Source organism: Rhinolophus sinicus, chromosome 4 (assembly GCF_057876585.1).
Source record: "Rhinolophus sinicus isolate RSI-liver-muscle chromosome 4, RSI-T2T, whole genome shotgun sequence".
Classification (NCBI taxonomy): Eukaryota; Metazoa; Chordata; class Mammalia; order Chiroptera; family Rhinolophidae; genus Rhinolophus; species Rhinolophus sinicus.
In genome coordinates, this window is record NC_142504.1 from 63,719,413 (window position 1) to 63,737,371 (window position 17,959).

General features: G+C 37.2%; 1 protein-coding gene across 9 annotated transcripts in view; it reads right to left on the reverse strand.

Moving 5' to 3' along the window:
• CEP192 (centrosomal protein 192) overlaps positions 1 to 17,959 on the reverse strand; it is a 160,141-nt gene that overhangs the window by 46,466 nt on the left and 95,716 nt on the right. For all 9 annotated transcript variants that reach the window (XM_074340409.2, XM_074340412.2, XM_088797891.1 and 6 more), the window contains 11 exons: positions 17,521 to 17,692; positions 14,635 to 15,553; positions 12,599 to 12,747; positions 11,004 to 11,234; positions 3,948 to 4,073; positions 3,609 to 3,752; positions 3,392 to 3,455; positions 2,820 to 2,959; positions 2,628 to 2,720; positions 1,937 to 2,055; positions 637 to 813 (listed from right to left, as the gene is read on the reverse strand). In XM_074340409.2, coding sequence (XP_074196510.2) covers positions 637 to 813; positions 1,937 to 2,055; positions 2,628 to 2,720; positions 2,820 to 2,959; positions 3,392 to 3,455; positions 3,609 to 3,752; positions 3,948 to 4,073; positions 11,004 to 11,234; positions 12,599 to 12,747; positions 14,635 to 15,553; positions 17,521 to 17,692 — 2,334 coding nt within the window. The remainder of the gene's footprint in view (positions 1 to 636; positions 814 to 1,936; positions 2,056 to 2,627; positions 2,721 to 2,819; positions 2,960 to 3,391; positions 3,456 to 3,608; positions 3,753 to 3,947; positions 4,074 to 11,003; positions 11,235 to 12,598; positions 12,748 to 14,634; positions 15,554 to 17,520; positions 17,693 to 17,959) is intronic.

The following is a 17,959-nucleotide window of genomic DNA, read 5'->3' on the forward strand; positions in this document are numbered from 1 at the left end:
AAAAGAGTAAACAAACATTTAGGTTTAATAATTACCTAAGTTGTTAATCGGAAGTTTGTATTGATTTGAGGTTGGTAAAAAAATTTGGCTACGTTGCTAGCTTCTGAAGGGAAAAATATTACTGTACATACTAAATATTTATGCCAATTAATTTTATTAACTCAGAGGTATAATAATGTATAATCAGAATTAATATAAAAATAAAATTAGATATATAATTCAAATTAAGCTGTGACAGAACATATAAGCTCTACTAGATACCTCTTATACCTTTTACTTTACAGTACAAAGTATTCACCAACTAGTTTGTAAACTCTTTAAATAGAGTATTTTTTCGTCCTATTTTTTCATAGTGCTTTCCAAAGGAACAAAGGGTACTCTTAGTTGCCTAGATTTGGAAATCAGCAGAGAATTCACCAAAAGCTTAAGAAAATTGAAACCTGTATTTTTTGGAATGCATTTAAAAAGAGGTGAAAATTTTAGCTAAAAAATGTGAGTTCATAATAGAAAGTTTAAGGACTATAAGACAGCTTTACTCAATTCTATAAACATTAACAGGGTCATTAACTAATACAGCAGAGAATATTAGGCAATGACAAAATCTTAGCACTCAGAGGCTGCTACATGCATACTCACTGTGTTCTACCCAGAGGGACACCTCCCCAAGCCAGAAACTGCTTGTTGGATAAAATCGATGGAATATACGAGCAGCAAGATCCAGATATCAGAGGTTTACTTCCTGAAGAAACAACTTCACCTTTTAACACCACTTCATACTGAGGTCCAAATGGCTGCACAAATATTTTCAAGATCCTAACAAAGAAAATCATTTAAGTTGAACATCCAGAATTCAATTCTTTTGGCAACTACTTCCTACATGCTTCCTTTGTCTAAGAGACTGAGCTAGGTGCTGAGGATACAATGACATTCCCACCCTTAGAGCTTATATTCCAGAGACTACAGACAATGAAAGAAAGTGTCCTAATACCATCTACATGGTGGGAAAGGAGAAGTTCACGGAGCTACAGAACACTACTGAATACAGTGGTACCTCAGTTTTCGAACGTCTCCATTGACTAACATTTTGGTTTACGAACGCCGTAAACCCAGAAGTAAATGCTTCGGTTTTTGAACACAACTAAGAATTCAGACATGTCACATGGCTTCTGCTGAGTGCAAGATCCTGAGGCCTAGCTGTCGGCTGTTTTTGAACGTTTCAAAACTCATGGATTACATTCGAAAACTGAGGTACCAATGTACTATTTATGAGGAATTTGGGACAAGTTGAGGAAAGCTTCCCAGATGAAGGAGTTAACCAAGTGAAGTTGAGGATGAGTGCTCCAGGCACAAGAATTTACATTTGCATAGGTCAGTTATTCTTTGGTAAGGTCACAATAGCAGACTGAGCACTCTAAGGCATTCTGTAACCCAGGCAGTAGATAGCTCAGGTGTGTCTCAAAACAGTGTGTGCTAAGTTTATCAAGCAAGTTCAAATACTAATGACAATGGTGTTCTGACCAATGTATGATGATATTCACTCATTTATGACTTGGGGCCAAAAAAGTTACAGGCTCTGAGAAAGGGTGGGGAAAAATATCTTAAACTAACAACTGACAAGGTGAACCAATGGTTTCCTTGGAGAGAGAAAAAGTTAATGAGAAACATTAAGATTGACATTCTATTATTTTCTTTTGTCAGAATATGCTTCAAAATAGTGATTTTTTAATTTCTAGTCAGCTGGTTTAAAAGGAGATTTTTAGTAAACAAAAGAAGAAAATTTGAGGCTAAATGAAAGAGGTTCGATAGAGCTGTATCATCTGTTAGGTAAGGTAAAACATGTACTCTATCATTCAAGCTGTGGACTGAAGTACATCTAAATAAATGGCTGTTTTGAGAAGTGAGTAAAAACTTGTCATTATAAACAATTTTACATTACCTTTCCTCATAGCCTTTGGGATCCTTTGGAGTAAATGAAATGGTAACTTCGTGTTCTTCTCCAGGTTTGAGGAATAGAGTCTCTGGATCCACTGAAAAGTGACTTCCTTGATCTGGGATCTAAATATTTATATAATTATAACTAAATGCAAACCTATGCAAATATGGCTTTTATTCAGTTACTCTCCTTGTCTTCTATGCCTTTCTCATTTATTATGACAGGTTATTTTTTCCCTTCCTCTTTGTCCATCACTTTCTTGTTTTGTCTTATTCTCTTGGAAAGGATATTCCTTTCTCCTTCCTCTTCCATAACAAACTTCATCTTCCACCCATCCCTAATTCCTGGTCACTAACACCCCACCCTCTTACTCACCCACATGTCTCAGAAATAATGTCTATGCATGTGGATCACTCTCCTCCAATTCTACCTAGCCACAGGAGAACACACAAATTTTTTAGGAACTAATCAAGAACTTGGTTCTTATGTATGAAACACTAGATACTAAAGTTCCTTATCATCTACTTTACACTAGTGTAACCCCCAACTTTTAAAGCGCTCGCACAGATTCTTCCATTTGATCCCCATGGCACTCTGACAAGGTAGGTAGCATAGCAACCTTCAGAATGTGAGGAGATACTCAGTCTCATAGTCTGAGGAAATACTATGTTATAGCACTGATACAGATTCTTACCTTGACGTCTAAGTAAACGTCAATATTCCCAGCATTTTTCAAAGGTAAGTGCTGCTTTGTTGAGGAAGCCACACTGGCAAATAAATGCATAGTCTAGAGGATGAGGTAAAACAGGCATTTAAAAAAATAGTCACAATTATAATAGAATTAACCTGAACAGAAAATAATGGCAAAAAGAAGAGTTTAGAGTACCTGTAAGTCTTTTGGAGCATGGATCCTAGCTATTCCTGCTCTTGCTCGAAGACTAATACTTTTAATAACTGGTGTAGGGTTTGGGCTATCAACTTCTATATCAACTCTTGCCAAGAATTCTTCTGCTGAGTCCAGAATCTCTATAAAAGTTCATTCTTTTAGTTTTGACACCAGAGTTACTTAAGTCTAAATGCCATGAGTGGTCAAACACTATGCCCTCAGGAGTCATAAGAAATCTTAAGTAAGATAATTTTTTAAAGAACAAAGAGGAACAAAAATAAGTGGAGGAGAGAAAGGAGAAAAAGGAAGAAAATATCCCATTGTTATATGTAATAAAATCAATTAACAAAAAAGATCCCAAAATGCTTTCAGTGGTACTTGCTTAGGTTACCCATAATTACATGGATTTGACCCAAAATAGCATGCTCTCTGCCCCCATTTTTAAAACAACATAAAATATTTGACAAATTACTCAAAGTATTCATATTTACTGAACAAAGGAAATAAGCCCCAATTTTGTAATTTATTCAGGTACAGAGTAGAGCAGTTCCCATAAAATGTAAACATGATACCTGAAGAAGTGATCCGTTTCTTTGGACTATGGAAAAGAATCCAAATAATCAGAAACTCTGGATCCTGTAAAAAAAATTTTTTTTTAATGTACACTGGTATTAAAATTAAAATCTTAAAGATGTTAATCTTCCATTAAAATCTTAATGAAAGTAAAACAGTTTGGAAACTTAACTTCCTCTTTAATTCTAAACCAGTTCTTCAACCCATCTGGCTTACCTGACCGTCGTAACTGGCTGGCATCATGTGATTGATCACTGAAGGAGCTGCCAACTGAGCAATCACATCAGCATAAGGAACAATTTTCATAGCAGCATGGACTGCTTCCTTGGAAAACGTGAAGCAGCGCCAGGCTACGGCATTCTGTTCAGAAACAGAAGAAGCAGTTTCAGTAAAGCCAATAGTGTAATGTTGGTATAATGTTAAATTTGTTGACAGAATCCTTAACAAAAAAATTTACTGTCATAAAAAAAATTAACCAGGAATGGTATTAGCAGTGTCTACAATTCAAAATCAATGTGCTCTGTGAATGGTTTCTTATTGTGCATTAGTACTTACAGCATTAATAGTAAGTCTGATTGGCACGGTGGCATGTGTCTTGTTTATCAATTTTAATGGGAGAGCTTTCCAGCCTCCATAAGTCAAGTCACCAAAATCAAGAACATCTTTCTTTTCTGTTTCTACCTAATTATGAAAAAAAGAACCAATTTATAAAAAGTAACATATTAATAAATGTCACAGCTTATGTTCACATCTCTGCTCTTTCTGCCACAGAGTCAACATTGAAGGTGAACTTACCTAATTTTCCCAGACTATTTCATAATTGCTATTTCTAAAAAATAAATAAATGTTAAATTCTTTCTCTGAGGTAGCCAATGTACTCAAATACATTCCTGAACAAAATAACATCTTAACTGCTGTTACTCTGAAAGACTATTAGATCTTAAGACAAACTGACAATTTAATAAAATACATAAGCCTCCCTTCAACGAGTTCTATTATTACAATACTGACTTCTCAATTTCCTTCAAACACACATTGGCATTTTCAGATTTAGCCCAAACTTCTGACAATACTAAAAATGTTTAAAGTGATATCAAAATAGAAATATCAAAAGTTTAAAGTAAGTGCCAATCATTGCAACAGACTGAGTTCTTTAAACAAGGGAGACCCACCTAAACAGATCCCTCACAACCATACATGTAGAAATGTTGGATAATATTTAACATACACAAAATTTTTTTGGCCTAGCCAAACCTAAAATACAGGGAAATCAAAAACAGACTGGTAAACTGGAGGCAACTTCGACAGTGGCCAATGAAGGTTTGGGTAGCTGAGCTTTAACACCCTTCAGAACAAAAGATAGGACCCTGAGCTTGTTGGGGGCAGGGCAAGTTTTGAACAGAATTTGAACTCCCTGCACAAGGTGCAGAAATTCAAAGAAGTGCCCTCTTTATGAAAACTGGAAACACTCTGTTTCTATGTCAGAGAAGACAACAGGGAAGCTGTCCATGGATGGGTGGGCACTGGAAGACCATTTACAAGAAAATGAAACCCTAAACCTGCGCCACAGCAGGTATGGGAGCTATAAGCTGAAAAATCAATGAAACTTTTGTACCCCCAGCATTTATGCAAAGGGCTCTCCAGGGTCACTTTTAAAAATCAGGACACTTGGGATTTCTATAGCAAAAGGCAGGCTCCATGCATGTGCGCTCACACTAAAATTTTTTAAACATTAAAAACTTAGAAACCACATGAAGAAAATAATCAGGGAAACCCAGCAAAACTAACTAGCAGAAGAATTAGAACCTGAAGAACTAGAAATAATCTGAAATAAATTATAAAATAAGAACATTTTAAATACAGATAAGCGAATAGAGTCCATGAGGAAGGGAAAAACAAGCGATTTAAGAAGCAGTAGTGAGCAAAAATAAAACAGTATAAGTAGCTTGATCTGTTAAAAAAAAATTTAATGTGGGGGTTTTAAAACCATGTGGAACTGAAATAATTATTCAAAAATAATACAAAAGGAAAAGATCAGCATTAAAATGATTCAAGCTTCTTGTGTTGTTTGGGACTAGAATAGAGCTCCTGATTAATTTCAGACGTGAGTAACCAATTTTAAAATAAGAACGGAGGGGGAATAGAAATGCGTAACCTCCAAACTAATGCAGATGCAAAGGAAGGATGAAAGAAAAATTTAATCTATTCAGCGAGAATCAGGAAAGGTGGAAAACAACCTAGAATCTTTAAAGAGACACTATAACAAAATAGCGGTTGAAGACTTAAAAATAAAGATATGGAAACAGATATATCAGGAAATTACTAAACAAAAAAAAAAAGGTGACATACAATATTAACATTAGTCAAAATAGACTTTGAGACAATAGGGATAAAGAGAATCATTACTTAAAAAGGAACCATTTCACTTAGATGATAAAACAATCCTGAACCTAAACACATGTAACAATAGAGCTGCAGAATATCCAATAACAGAAATCAAAAGACTTATAAGAAGTAATCTACAAATCCACAATCCTCCTCAGAGGCCAAAAGACTAAGCAAACAAAAATATTAGTAATAAAACAGAAGGATGGAGCTAAGTAACAAATGAGAGCTGAAGGACACTTAAAAGAACTCTTGCACCTCAGAGAAAGAAGAGCCATCTATTGCAGGCATGTAAGAAACATTAACAAAAACTGAACAGACTATGGAATTTCTTTCCCTTTCCCCCTCTACAACTAAATTCAGACCACAAAGTTGGGGAGATGTTGGGGGAAGGCAGCTGAAACACTTCCAAAAATTTGGAAACTATAAAATACACAACAATCCAATTTCTCAAAGAGAAGATGGAAAAAGTCTTTTTGGCCAACTTTAACATATACATCTTTAGCAATATGGATGAAATACCTAACTGACTATACTCATCCGTTTTGGCACATGTATATGTTATATGTAATATAATATTTTAAAAATATATAAATTTTAAACCAATGGAATAGAATTGAGAACCCGGAAATAAAACCACATAAATATGGACAAATAATTTTTGACAAAGAAGCTAAAAACATACAATGGAGAAAAGACAGCCTCTTCAATAAATGGTGCTAGCAGAATTGGAAAGCCACGTGCAAAAGAATGAAACTGGACTGCTGTTTGTCACCATGTACCCAAATTAATTCAAAATGGATCAAAGACTTAAGCATAAGACCTGACACAATAAACTGCATAGAAGAAAACATAGGTACTAAACTTATGGACCTTCGGTTCAAAGAGCGTTTCATGAATTTGACTCCAAAGGCAAGGGAAGTGAAAGCTAAAATAAATGAATGGGACTATATGAAACTTAAAAACTTCTGCACAGCAAAAGAAACCATAGACAAAATAAAGAGGCAACCAACTGAATGGGAGAAGATTTTTGCAAACAGTGCCTCCGATAAGGGGCTAATATCCAAAATATGCAAGGAACTCATGCAATTCAACAATAAAAAAACAAGCAACCCAATTGAAACACGGGCAGAGGACCTGAAGAGACATTTCTCCAAAGAGGACATACAAATGGCAAATAGACAAATGAAAAAATGCTCAACATCACTAATCATCAGAGAAATGCAAATCAAAACCACCAGGAGATATCATCTCACCTCAGTCAGAATGGCTATCATCAACAAGACAAATAGTAACAAGTGTTGGAGAAGCTGTGGAGAAAAAGGAATCCCCATACACTGTTGGTGGGAATGCAGACTGGTGCAGCCGTTATGGAAGGCCGTGTGGAGGTTCCTCAAAAAATTACAAATAGAATTACCATATGACCCAGCAATCCCTCTCCTGGGTATCTACCCAAAACATCTGAAAACATTTAAACATAAAGACACGTGTGCTCCAATGTTCATTGCAGCTTTGTCTACGGTGGCCAAGACATGGAAACAACCAAAATGTCCTTCGATAGATGAATGGATAAAGAAGTTGTGATATATATACACAAAGGAATACTATTCGGCAGTAAGAAAAGATGAAATAGGACTATTTGTGATGACATGGATGGATCCTGAGATTAAAATGCTAAGTGAAATAAGTCAGACAGAAAAAGCAGAGAACCATATGATTTCACTGATATGTGAACCAAAACCAACAAAATAACAAGACAAACAAATGAGAAACAAAAACTCATAGACACAGACAATAGTTTAGTGGTTACCAGAGAGTAAGGGTGAAGGGGGCTGGTAGATGAGGGTAAAGGGGATCAAATATATGGTGATGGAAGAACTGACTCTGGGTGGTGAACACACAATGTGATTTATAGATGATGTAATACAGAATTGTACACCTGAAATCTATGTATCTTTACTAACAATTATCACCCCAATAAACTTTAATTTAAAAAGAAAATTGAAATATTGCTGTTTCCACTTTCTATTTGAATCAACAGTTCAACAGTCATTAATTGAGCCCCTACTATGTGCCAAGCATTGTCCTGAAGTGAACCAAAGAGACATTCTTCATTCCCCTCAAGTGGCTTACATGCTAGTTGTAGCAAGAAGTAACAATAAACAGGTAAATATTTAGTATGTCAGATGCTAAAGTGCTGAATATAAAGTAAAGCAGGCTTTTTAAAAGAAAGTGGGAGGGTGGGGATGATAGGACAGGTGGGGTTTGCCATTCTATTCATAGTGTTCAGGTGACATCTCACCAGAGACAGACCTAGAAAAAGTGACACAGTGAGCCATGTGATGATCTGTGGGAAGAATATTCCAGTCAGAAAACAAGTGTATTCAAACTCTGACAAATATTGTCAATATTGGTGACTTCTTCATCACTAGAGATATTTTCTGAGCTGTTTTCACACGTCCAGAAAGCTTAGTCCTCACATGCACCCAAACTGATACCACAACACTTTTTAAATCTATATGTGATGCTGTCATTGAAAGTTATTTCAAGCTGAAACACTTTCATAAAATATAGGGCAGTTGTTTTTACTTTTCCCATACACATATCCCTACGTAACCACTTACTGGATTGTTTCTGAAAGTGCTAGTTAAAAGACGAGTGTATAACATCCAACATTTACAACTATCAGGAATAATCACTGAATCTGGTTAAATTTCTTAGTCTCTTTTAAAAAAAAAAAATTATGTAAGCGACTTTTCAGAATGTCCCAAACTGATACCCACTCAAGTAACGATAGGCTAACACATTATCCTAAACGAGTGAATTTGAAGCAACTCCTCCTTCTTTTCCAAGGAATACTTTTTTTGTAGGAGGAAAAAAAACACCTTGTTTTGTATCTGGAATATGGCGTCTTACCTGACTATGCTATATTTAAAACTTCAGCCCAACCAAAAAAAAAACAAAACACAACATAAGAGTTGAAAAGAAGAGCCTAGGAATGGGAGAAAAGAATCAGAGAGCATAATTATTAGCAAAGATTTATACTCCAGAATATAAGAAACATCTACAAAAATCAGTGAAGACATTAGAAACAACAGAAAAATGGGCAAGAAATATGAACAGGCGGTTCAAAGCGTAAACCAGAATGGCTGACAAACATAAAAAGGATGCTCAACTTCATTAGTGATCCAAGTATGCAAACTAAAACAATTATTTCACATCCAAAAAGTAAGCCAACAATTTAAAACCTAACAATAACAAATGTTAGCAATAATAAGAACTAGCATACATTTCTTCTGAGAACATAAATTAGCAATTTGGCAGTATCTAGTCAAAGTGAAAGCACATATACTATAAAATATGATGTTTGCTGTAGGTACCTGTGGGAGATCCTTTATCAAGTTAAGAAAGTAAACTAACAATTTTTATAGATGTGGCCTCTGTATAAAATTCCTGCACTATCTTTCATGGGGAATGTTGTTCCCTAGTCAAATCCTGCTGGTCCTTCAGGGCCCAATTACTCCTCCAAGTTTCATGCTCCCTAGAAGGCTTTCACTGGACTGGCTATCATTGAAACATCCCTTACACTGGTGGTTCCCAAACTTGCCTATATGTTGGACTCAAAGCCCAGACCACACCTCAGACCAATGAAATCACAATCTCTGAGGCATAGACACAGTCATCAGTATTTTTTTGGAAGATTGTCAGGTGATTCCAATGAGCAGATCAGTTTGGGAAACACTGCCTCACACTACTAAATATCACTTATGTGAGCCACTTAAGATATGACAACTACAAACATTGCTTTGTTCTGATTTCAGAAGCCTAGTCTAGTGGTCTATTGAAATGCAGAAAATTAATGACATTGGTTCTCAAGTAGAGGTAATTTGGTAACGTCTGGAGACTTTTTTGGTTGTCATAATTAGGGGAAAGGAGATACTTCTGACACCTCGTGTGGGTAGAGACCAGAGATACTGCTAAATACCTTACATTACACAAGACAGCCCCTCTCCCCCAACAAAGATTTATCCAGCCCAAAATGTCAACAGGGCCAAAGTTGAAAAACCCAAACCTAGAGAATGGCAAGCATCGCAGAGCTGAAAAGCACATAAAATGGCACTTAGGCAAAAAGAAAAAGATCATTAAGAGTTTATAATATGAGAACTTCTACAAACTCTACTTCCTCCTCCATGCCCTGGAAAATAAAGAAATTTCGGAGCCAAGTTTCTAAGCATTCCCCCTGGGAAAAGGTTTAAGGAGAGCTTGTGCACTGTGAAAAGACACCCTAAATGATTCTCCTCAGCCTCTTTGGGAGGCTACCCTGCCCCTCACTCCCCACACCCCAATTCTAAACAGAATCAGTTAATAGCTTTGTTGAAGGAGACAGATTAACTTTAGTAGGAGTTCAGTAACACCTGTTAAATGTGGTTAAACAAACATGTTAATTCACATAATAGGAATCAACTAATTTTTAATTACCATGAAGAGCTGTTCTGCTTTTCCTTTGTTTTGTACCCTCCCCATCTCTCCCTCCCATATTCCTTAATCTTGTTCAATATGTTCTGATTTCACTCAGAATTGATTAAGACAAGACACATTTTGTACAACCGCAGTTGTGAACTAAGGCTGCAATTTATAATCATGGTGAGATTTAAAAATTAGTGCTACTTAGCCATGCACTCCTCTCCATTCTGATTTAGTTGGTTTGGGTAGGCCTCAGGCATTGTGGTGCATTTAAAACACCAGTGGTATTCCAATGTGCAGCCAAGGTTGAGAGTCATTGTTCTAAAGAGGCATATAATCCAGTGACTGCTTCATTACCCCAACAAGATTAGATCTAATTTCTTTCACTTCCAGAAAATGGGTGACTGTAGAAGAGAAACTTTTTCAGCTAGCAAATAATCTTCAGGTATACAAATGGAAGAATATCAACATGGCACTTTCTTAAGTGACTATCAAATTATGTAACAAAAATCAGTTGGAAAATAGAGTTTAAGGTAATACTTTGTTTTATAAACATCTTAGCAAGTATATACACATTTCTTTAAAACAACAGAAATAATTTTAAGTTTTGGAATAAGAAGATATTAAGAACTAATGTTTAGCTGGAAAGTAACTCTGTGGCACATTTACCCACAAATTCATTTTTCCCAAATATTACTTCTAAGATTAAACAGCTTTCATTAAGATGCCAGGTATGACAAAGACCTGCATACAAATAGTTACCTCGATTACAGGGGTCTCAGCAATAGCGGTGAGAATGACTCTGCTTGCTAAGGCTTCTGCTTGGACTATTGCCTCAGCATCTGCTGTAAATGGCCAAGAAGCAACACTGAATATACATCTGAAAATCCCAGGATTGGATGGTATAAAAAGTACTTTTATCTCTTCGGTGGCATGAGGTCTAATGATGACTTTATTCTTGAAAACTAAACAGGGATATGCTGAAAGATCCACCTTTAAAAAAAAGTGCCACATGATTTGTTAAAAAATGGCTTCACATTGAAAATCAAGAAGTAGAATCAACTAGTTTAAGATCCCTTTTCCCAGTCACTGAAACTACCAAATCTAGACATTGATTACCTCTTCAAAAATATCCAACTCTTAGAACTCATTATCTGTGAAGTGCAATTAGTTAAAATTATGAAGACTTATGAAGACAGGTTGAACTTACAGATTCTAGTCTATTTTAAAGCAAACTTACTTATTAATACTCTCACTTTCCTTGAAAAGGGCTCTGAAAACGGCAGTGTTTCACAGCCCTGTGCATGGCCCTAAGATCTAATTCCTGGTATAATGCAGGCGGGTTAGACTGATCTCTAATATTTCTTGTCAGGCCTCCAATTCTATGATTACAATTCACTTCAAACACACCCTCCTCATTGTAAATGTGGATCTTCTTTTCTACTCCTACTTTCAGAGACAACACTACTTCCTACACACCCATGAGAAGGCCTCCAGTCTCACCTCTTCCACCCTCAACCCTTTCCTCCAATCAGCTGCATTTCATCTAACCTCAGGACCTGAAAGCAGAGGGGAAAAGCTAGGAAAAGGGGAAAGGTAGGATAAAGATAAAGAAAGTCTTATTTTACCAGGTAAATAAAGGCTATTACTACGTCGGAGGTAATAAGGTAGAGTAAACCCATCCACCAACGTTGGTCTGCAAGTAGCAGTTGCAAAACCAAGACATTCCAAAACAGGAGCTGCTATCCATATTTCCCACACTCCCAACTCAATGTTATTCAAATGGTCATTGTGATCATGAAAGAGAATTTAGATTCTAGAACTTCAGCAGTTGTTACAGATCATGTGAGAGACCCCTGCTATGTGAGTTAATGTTACAACTATTATTTCCAGGTATTTTAAAAGATCATGTAAGAACATGATCAGATAAATTAGTCAAAAAGACAACTTACTAAATGAAAGTGTAGGCCCTAATATTTGTTTTTTTGATAAATGACAGTAATTTTACATTCAATCACAAATAACAAAACCAAAAAGTAGAGACCAGAAATTTAAGAGCTTTCAGTGGTTTAAATAATAGAACTAAAAGGACATTTACATGATATTCTAAATAAATAATGAAACATAATGATTAATAAATGAATAACAACTGGCGGAAAATGAGAAACACATTCAGATTTCACTTCTTACACTATAAATACTACAACAAAAGGGAGACCAAGAAAAACATATTATTCTGATGATTCTGTGCAAGGCATCAAGGGAGGGGGCATACTCTGCAGTATGAAAGGAAAGGAGAAATCCAGCATTAATCATAATGCAATTGCGAAATCAAAAGAGAGACAGAGAAAACTTACCTTTTCACCATTAACACTAACGCTGAGTACTCCAATGCTGACCTGTAGCCAGCACACACTTGGATTAAGTACACTGAGGTGGGTTTGTGAAGCAATGCCAACACAGCAAGCATGAGGAAACTTCAATTCCTCAGGTACTCTTACATTCACTGGGTAAAGATAAAGCATAGTTATAGCAAATACCTGATTAAATGTACAATTGGTTAAAGGGAAATTTTTATAGAAGACTACCTGTTTATACCCAAGAGCTATGGCCTGAAGTGCCTCAGATCTTTAGGTGACCTTGACATATTATATATGCCTCAGCATAGGCTGGCCAACAACTTTTTCCTGCTGAATCCAGCCAAGGAATAAGAACAATTAAAACTGATCAAATGCATAATTTATAGCTAATCAACTCTTAGATGTTATTACCTATTAATACGAGGTGTTATCAAAAAATACAGTGAATGTTTACATTTTAAAAAATGTATTACAGTAAAAGACACATTGCCATTAATCCCCCTCAAAATACTCCCCCTTGCTTTGAACACATCCCATCATTCTTCCCACTTTCTGAAGCAGTTCTGGAAGTCCTCTTTAGTGAGTGTCTTTAGTTGTGCTGTCGTGGCTGCCTCCATGTCCTGAATCGATTCAAAATGGTTACCTTTCATGGTCATTTTGACTTTGTGGAAGAGCCAGAAGTCACATGGTGCCAGATCTGGTGAATAAGTGGATGAGGACACACCATTATATTTTTATTTAACAGAAATTGCCGTACCAGAAGCGATGTGTGACACAGAGCATTGTCATGATGGAGGATGATTTACGGCACATTTTAAAACATACCTTCTCTCAACTGTAGTTCACACCTGACTGACTGAACCGAACAAGTTGAAACTTGTCACACACTGTTACAGAGGTTAGACAAGCTGCTTCCCATATGGAAGATCCCTGCCTTTCCATTGGATGGCATTCAGCAGCAGCATTCACCATATTTTGTGATCACAACGGAAAGACTCTGACACACAGCTTCTGGTACGGGAATTTCTGTCAAATAAAAACATTACGGTGTGTCCTCATCCACCTTATTCCCCGAATCTGGCACCATGTGACTTCTGGCTCTTCCCCAAAGTCAAAATGACCATAAAGGTAAACATTTTGAATCAATTCAGGACATCGAGGCAGCCACGACAGCACAACTAAAGACACTCACCAAAGAGGACTTCCAGAACTGCTTCAGAAAGTGGGAAGAACGATGGCATAAGTGTGTTCAAAGCAAGGGGGAGTATTTTGAGGGGGATTAATGGCAATGTGTCTTTTACTGAAATAAATATTTTTTAATTTAAACATTCACCATACTGTTTATCATACCTCATAATCTCTTGCTTTTTTCTCCCACAAATATAAGCCCACTGCCTAACCTAGTAAGAAACAACAGACGCTTAACTTGGATTTTTAATATGACCAATCTTTTTGTCAACCACATGCAGTTACTCTGGAACTTCCTGCAGAAGAAAAAGAGGACAGAGAACAAGACAGCAGTCCAGTGGCTGTGTGTACTGTGTCAGGAAAAGCACAGCACCCAGCTCTGCTTCGCAGAGTGACTGTCAGTGAGAGAATCAGGGGGGTAGTACAGCCACTACAGATTAGAGTGGAAAGGTGCTATCGCTCAGTATCACAATAGAAACCCCCAAAAGACTTTAAAAGCTGGAAGGAAACTCATTCCTTCAGGAAGGCAACTCTAAACTGGGTGTTTCCTAGTAGAAAGAAACCCAAGGGCAGAGCACTAGAGAGACAGGAAGACAAAGTTATCAGGAGTGTCACGTGCATAAGTTTTCATGTTTTTCTAAGGTCACTTCAGGGACCCTTGCCCATAAATATGTATGGTCTGTGTTTCAAATTCAAGATGAAAAAAACAAAAAAACAAAACTTAGAAATTCAGACTAATCAATATTTCTTTGAAACAAAACTAGTTTTATAGTCTCATTTGAGAAAACTCAATTTTTAAATAATAGCAAGCAACAACAGGCAATAACAGAGAAAAAGTATCTTACCAAATCCTGACATCACTCCTGAATCCCATGGTTCAATTCCACAATTTGCACTAACAGATTGCACAGGAAAAGGTTTTGCTGTAGTTAGAAGATTCTGACGTAAGGCATTAGAAAGTGGGTTACAAAGGGAAGAGGTACTCATCAATCCAGAGCTGGTATTTTGTCCTAGACAAATGTCCATGGCCACAGAGCTCTGAACATGCTCTCCTGCGACAGCAGGGTAAGGACAGCTTCCTGAGAACCCACAGACTGTGGTGCTGCCAGCATAGCACTGGGGCAAAGCAACATTTCCAGCTGTAGGGAGTGTTCCCAAATACTGCTGGGCAAACGGAACTGTGGTAAAAGAATGTCCAGTCAAGAGTGTAGAAACTGCAGCGGGCACATTCTGCATCTCAGGAACAGAGGCCTGAGACACAGAGCTGGGAAGAGGGGCACACTGGCTTCCAGAGGCCATCTGACTAGGAAACTGGCCACTCAACGCACTGTTGGTAGTTGATGTATCTTCGGAAGTTCCTCTCTCACTTTCATTCACAGATGATTGACGTGACGCAGGAAGGCATGGTGTTGCTGATACAGCCAAGTGCCTGAGACCTGACTTGCTCAGCTGAGCAAGGCTGATCTGGTCCAATTCACTGGGGTTTGAGGTCAAATCTACTGTAGTGGTTTCCAACAGATCTCCACTTTCGGCGGAAAGATCTTTACTCAATCTCAAGTTAGGTTTTACATCTTCAGATTTGCTACTCAAAGCATTTTCAGACACTTTTTCTGTATCTGAGTTTTTCTGGATAATATATGATAATGCTCCTTTTCCTCTACTTAGAAATGGACTTTTTTCTCTCAACTTTTCCACAGCCTGTTCCTCTGATGGAATTGGACTGGCTCGAATAATTGTGGTGCTCAACTCACTGATGATATCACTCTGAGTGTTACAAAAAAATGTTTACAGATAATGCATTGATTATTACAAATTAAAACCAAGCTGATACACTCTTAAATAATAAAGATATCTATGACATTAACTCTGGAAAAAAAGAGTTGGCTTATACACAAAGTAGTTTTGAAAGCTGTGAAATGCAAAGTTAAAAGTTAGAAAATGTGCATTCATTGTTTTATAGAAATAATTATGAGGAGACTAAATAGGAGGTATATACCAATTGTATCTCTGAAAAAATTTACATGAAGGACAAGAGACAAGTAGTTTTGTACAAACTTAAGGGATTTTTCCCCCTTTAAACTGCACATCAAAAAATCTCAATAAATGAATAACAAAGGAATGGGAGGTGAGCAAGCTTCCAAATGACATCAGCATGAGGTTAGGAATCATCACAAAGCCAGTTCCAGGGCTCTCCCACCCCCATTAATTGTCTATACTGCTATTATGTTTGAAGATGTTAATTTTCATGAGCATCAAATCTTTTCCAATGTCAAAATTTATGAGGTTTTGTTTTCTCAAGTATGAAGTAACAGCCCTAGTCAATGTTCATATACTCATTTCTTTATAATGCATCACCTTAAGGGTGATATATGAAGCTCTGTCTGTAGGGCGAATCAGTTGGAATTTACACACAAGAGGCACTTAACCCTCACTGATTATTCTTGGCACTTGGTTTGAAAATTTCTCCAAAGCAAATTAGAAACAAAGACACTGAGAAACTATTTGCCAGTCATCAGTCAATCAATCAATCAATCAATCAATCAATCAATAAAAATAAATAACAACAGCCAGTATGTATTCAATGGTAACTTCTTGGTGCCAAGCCCTGTCCTCACATCACTGTCCCTCCTTACAGATGAAGCAACAGGCTTGGGGAGATTGTATCTGTCTGCAAGTAACAGAGGAGAGGCCATCTGACTCCACAATTCAGCTCTTAACCACTATGCTAAGACACAGAGACCCACATCTAACAGCATCATTAAAGAGATAGCTTTCAATGAAATGGATATATCGGTTTGTCCAACACAATGTCAAATGTTTAGTAACTTTAGTGGGTATGTTTAATCAATAGCTTGGTAGAAGAGGACTGTACTGCATATACACAAAAATCATATTCATCTCATTAAAAAACTGAATACTGTAACATTCACAAAACACACCTACACAGATAATAAAATTCTCCCACCTAAAGCTTTCAGATCTGTCTGCTTCTGTGCCACCCTCTGGCACTACCTTGGTCCAAGCCTGCACAAGCTCTCACCTGGCTGACTACACTAGCCCTCTGTCAGTCTTCCTGGTTCTCATTTTGCCCTCCTAATGCCTACTCTACTCTGCTACTGCAATGAATTTTGAAAACATCAACAAACATCATTCAGTGTCCTGCGTAGATGTCAAACTCTAAAATTTGACATCTAACATTCTTCATGGTTTGGCAAATCCTCCTTCCCCCAAGTACATGATTCACTGCAGCCATTCCAAACTTCTTGGAGTCCCTCAAATGCAGTGTGTATTTTACAATTCCATGCCTTCCCCCATTTCTTTGTCTCCTTCCTCCTTGCCTAATTCCAAGTAGTCCTGAAAAATATGGCTTCAATATATTACCTATTCCTCCCATTGATACCACAGCCAAGACTTTCAGTTACCTCTTTCTGAATCCCTTTTAAGTTCTATTAGAGGGCATTTAATTACACTGTGTGCCTTGCTTGTGTTCTCCATCAGATTGAGAGCTTTTTGAGGGCAGATATTAAAACATTTACACCTCTAGTGCCTACCTAGCATGAGCAGCTGATACACACACACACACACACACACACACACACACACACACACACACATTTTAAACGGAAAATGGCAACAGAAAGTATACAGGCTGGAACTTCAGTCTGAGTCCCACATTGATAACATTTTACAGCCTGAAGCCTTACAAAAGAAATAATAGAAGTGCTGCCCACCTTGCGGTCCTCAGGGCCAGGATCTGAGGCTGTGGTAGAACAGGTGCTCTCCTGTTCAGACACGTATGTCAGTCTGCTCACACTAGCCTGTGGACACATCAACTGAGACAACCCACTCTCACAGGGGAGCTTCTGAGGATGAGCTGCTGAACCAGAAGATTCGGAAGCACACCTGAAAGAGACAACACCTCAGGACTGGAGTTATCCATTCTGTTATTTAACATTATCTACACTAGCAAAAGCCAATCCTGCTTTGCCTACAATCTTATTAATCTACAGTCTCTGCTCTAGCTGCCATATATAATAATTCGACCATGGATTTTTTTTAAAACCCATAATTATCTAAAATTGTAAATTATATTCCTATTGAATGAATCTGGTAAACTACCGTGTTTCCCTGAAAATAAGACCTAGCCGGACAATCAGCTCTAATGTGTCT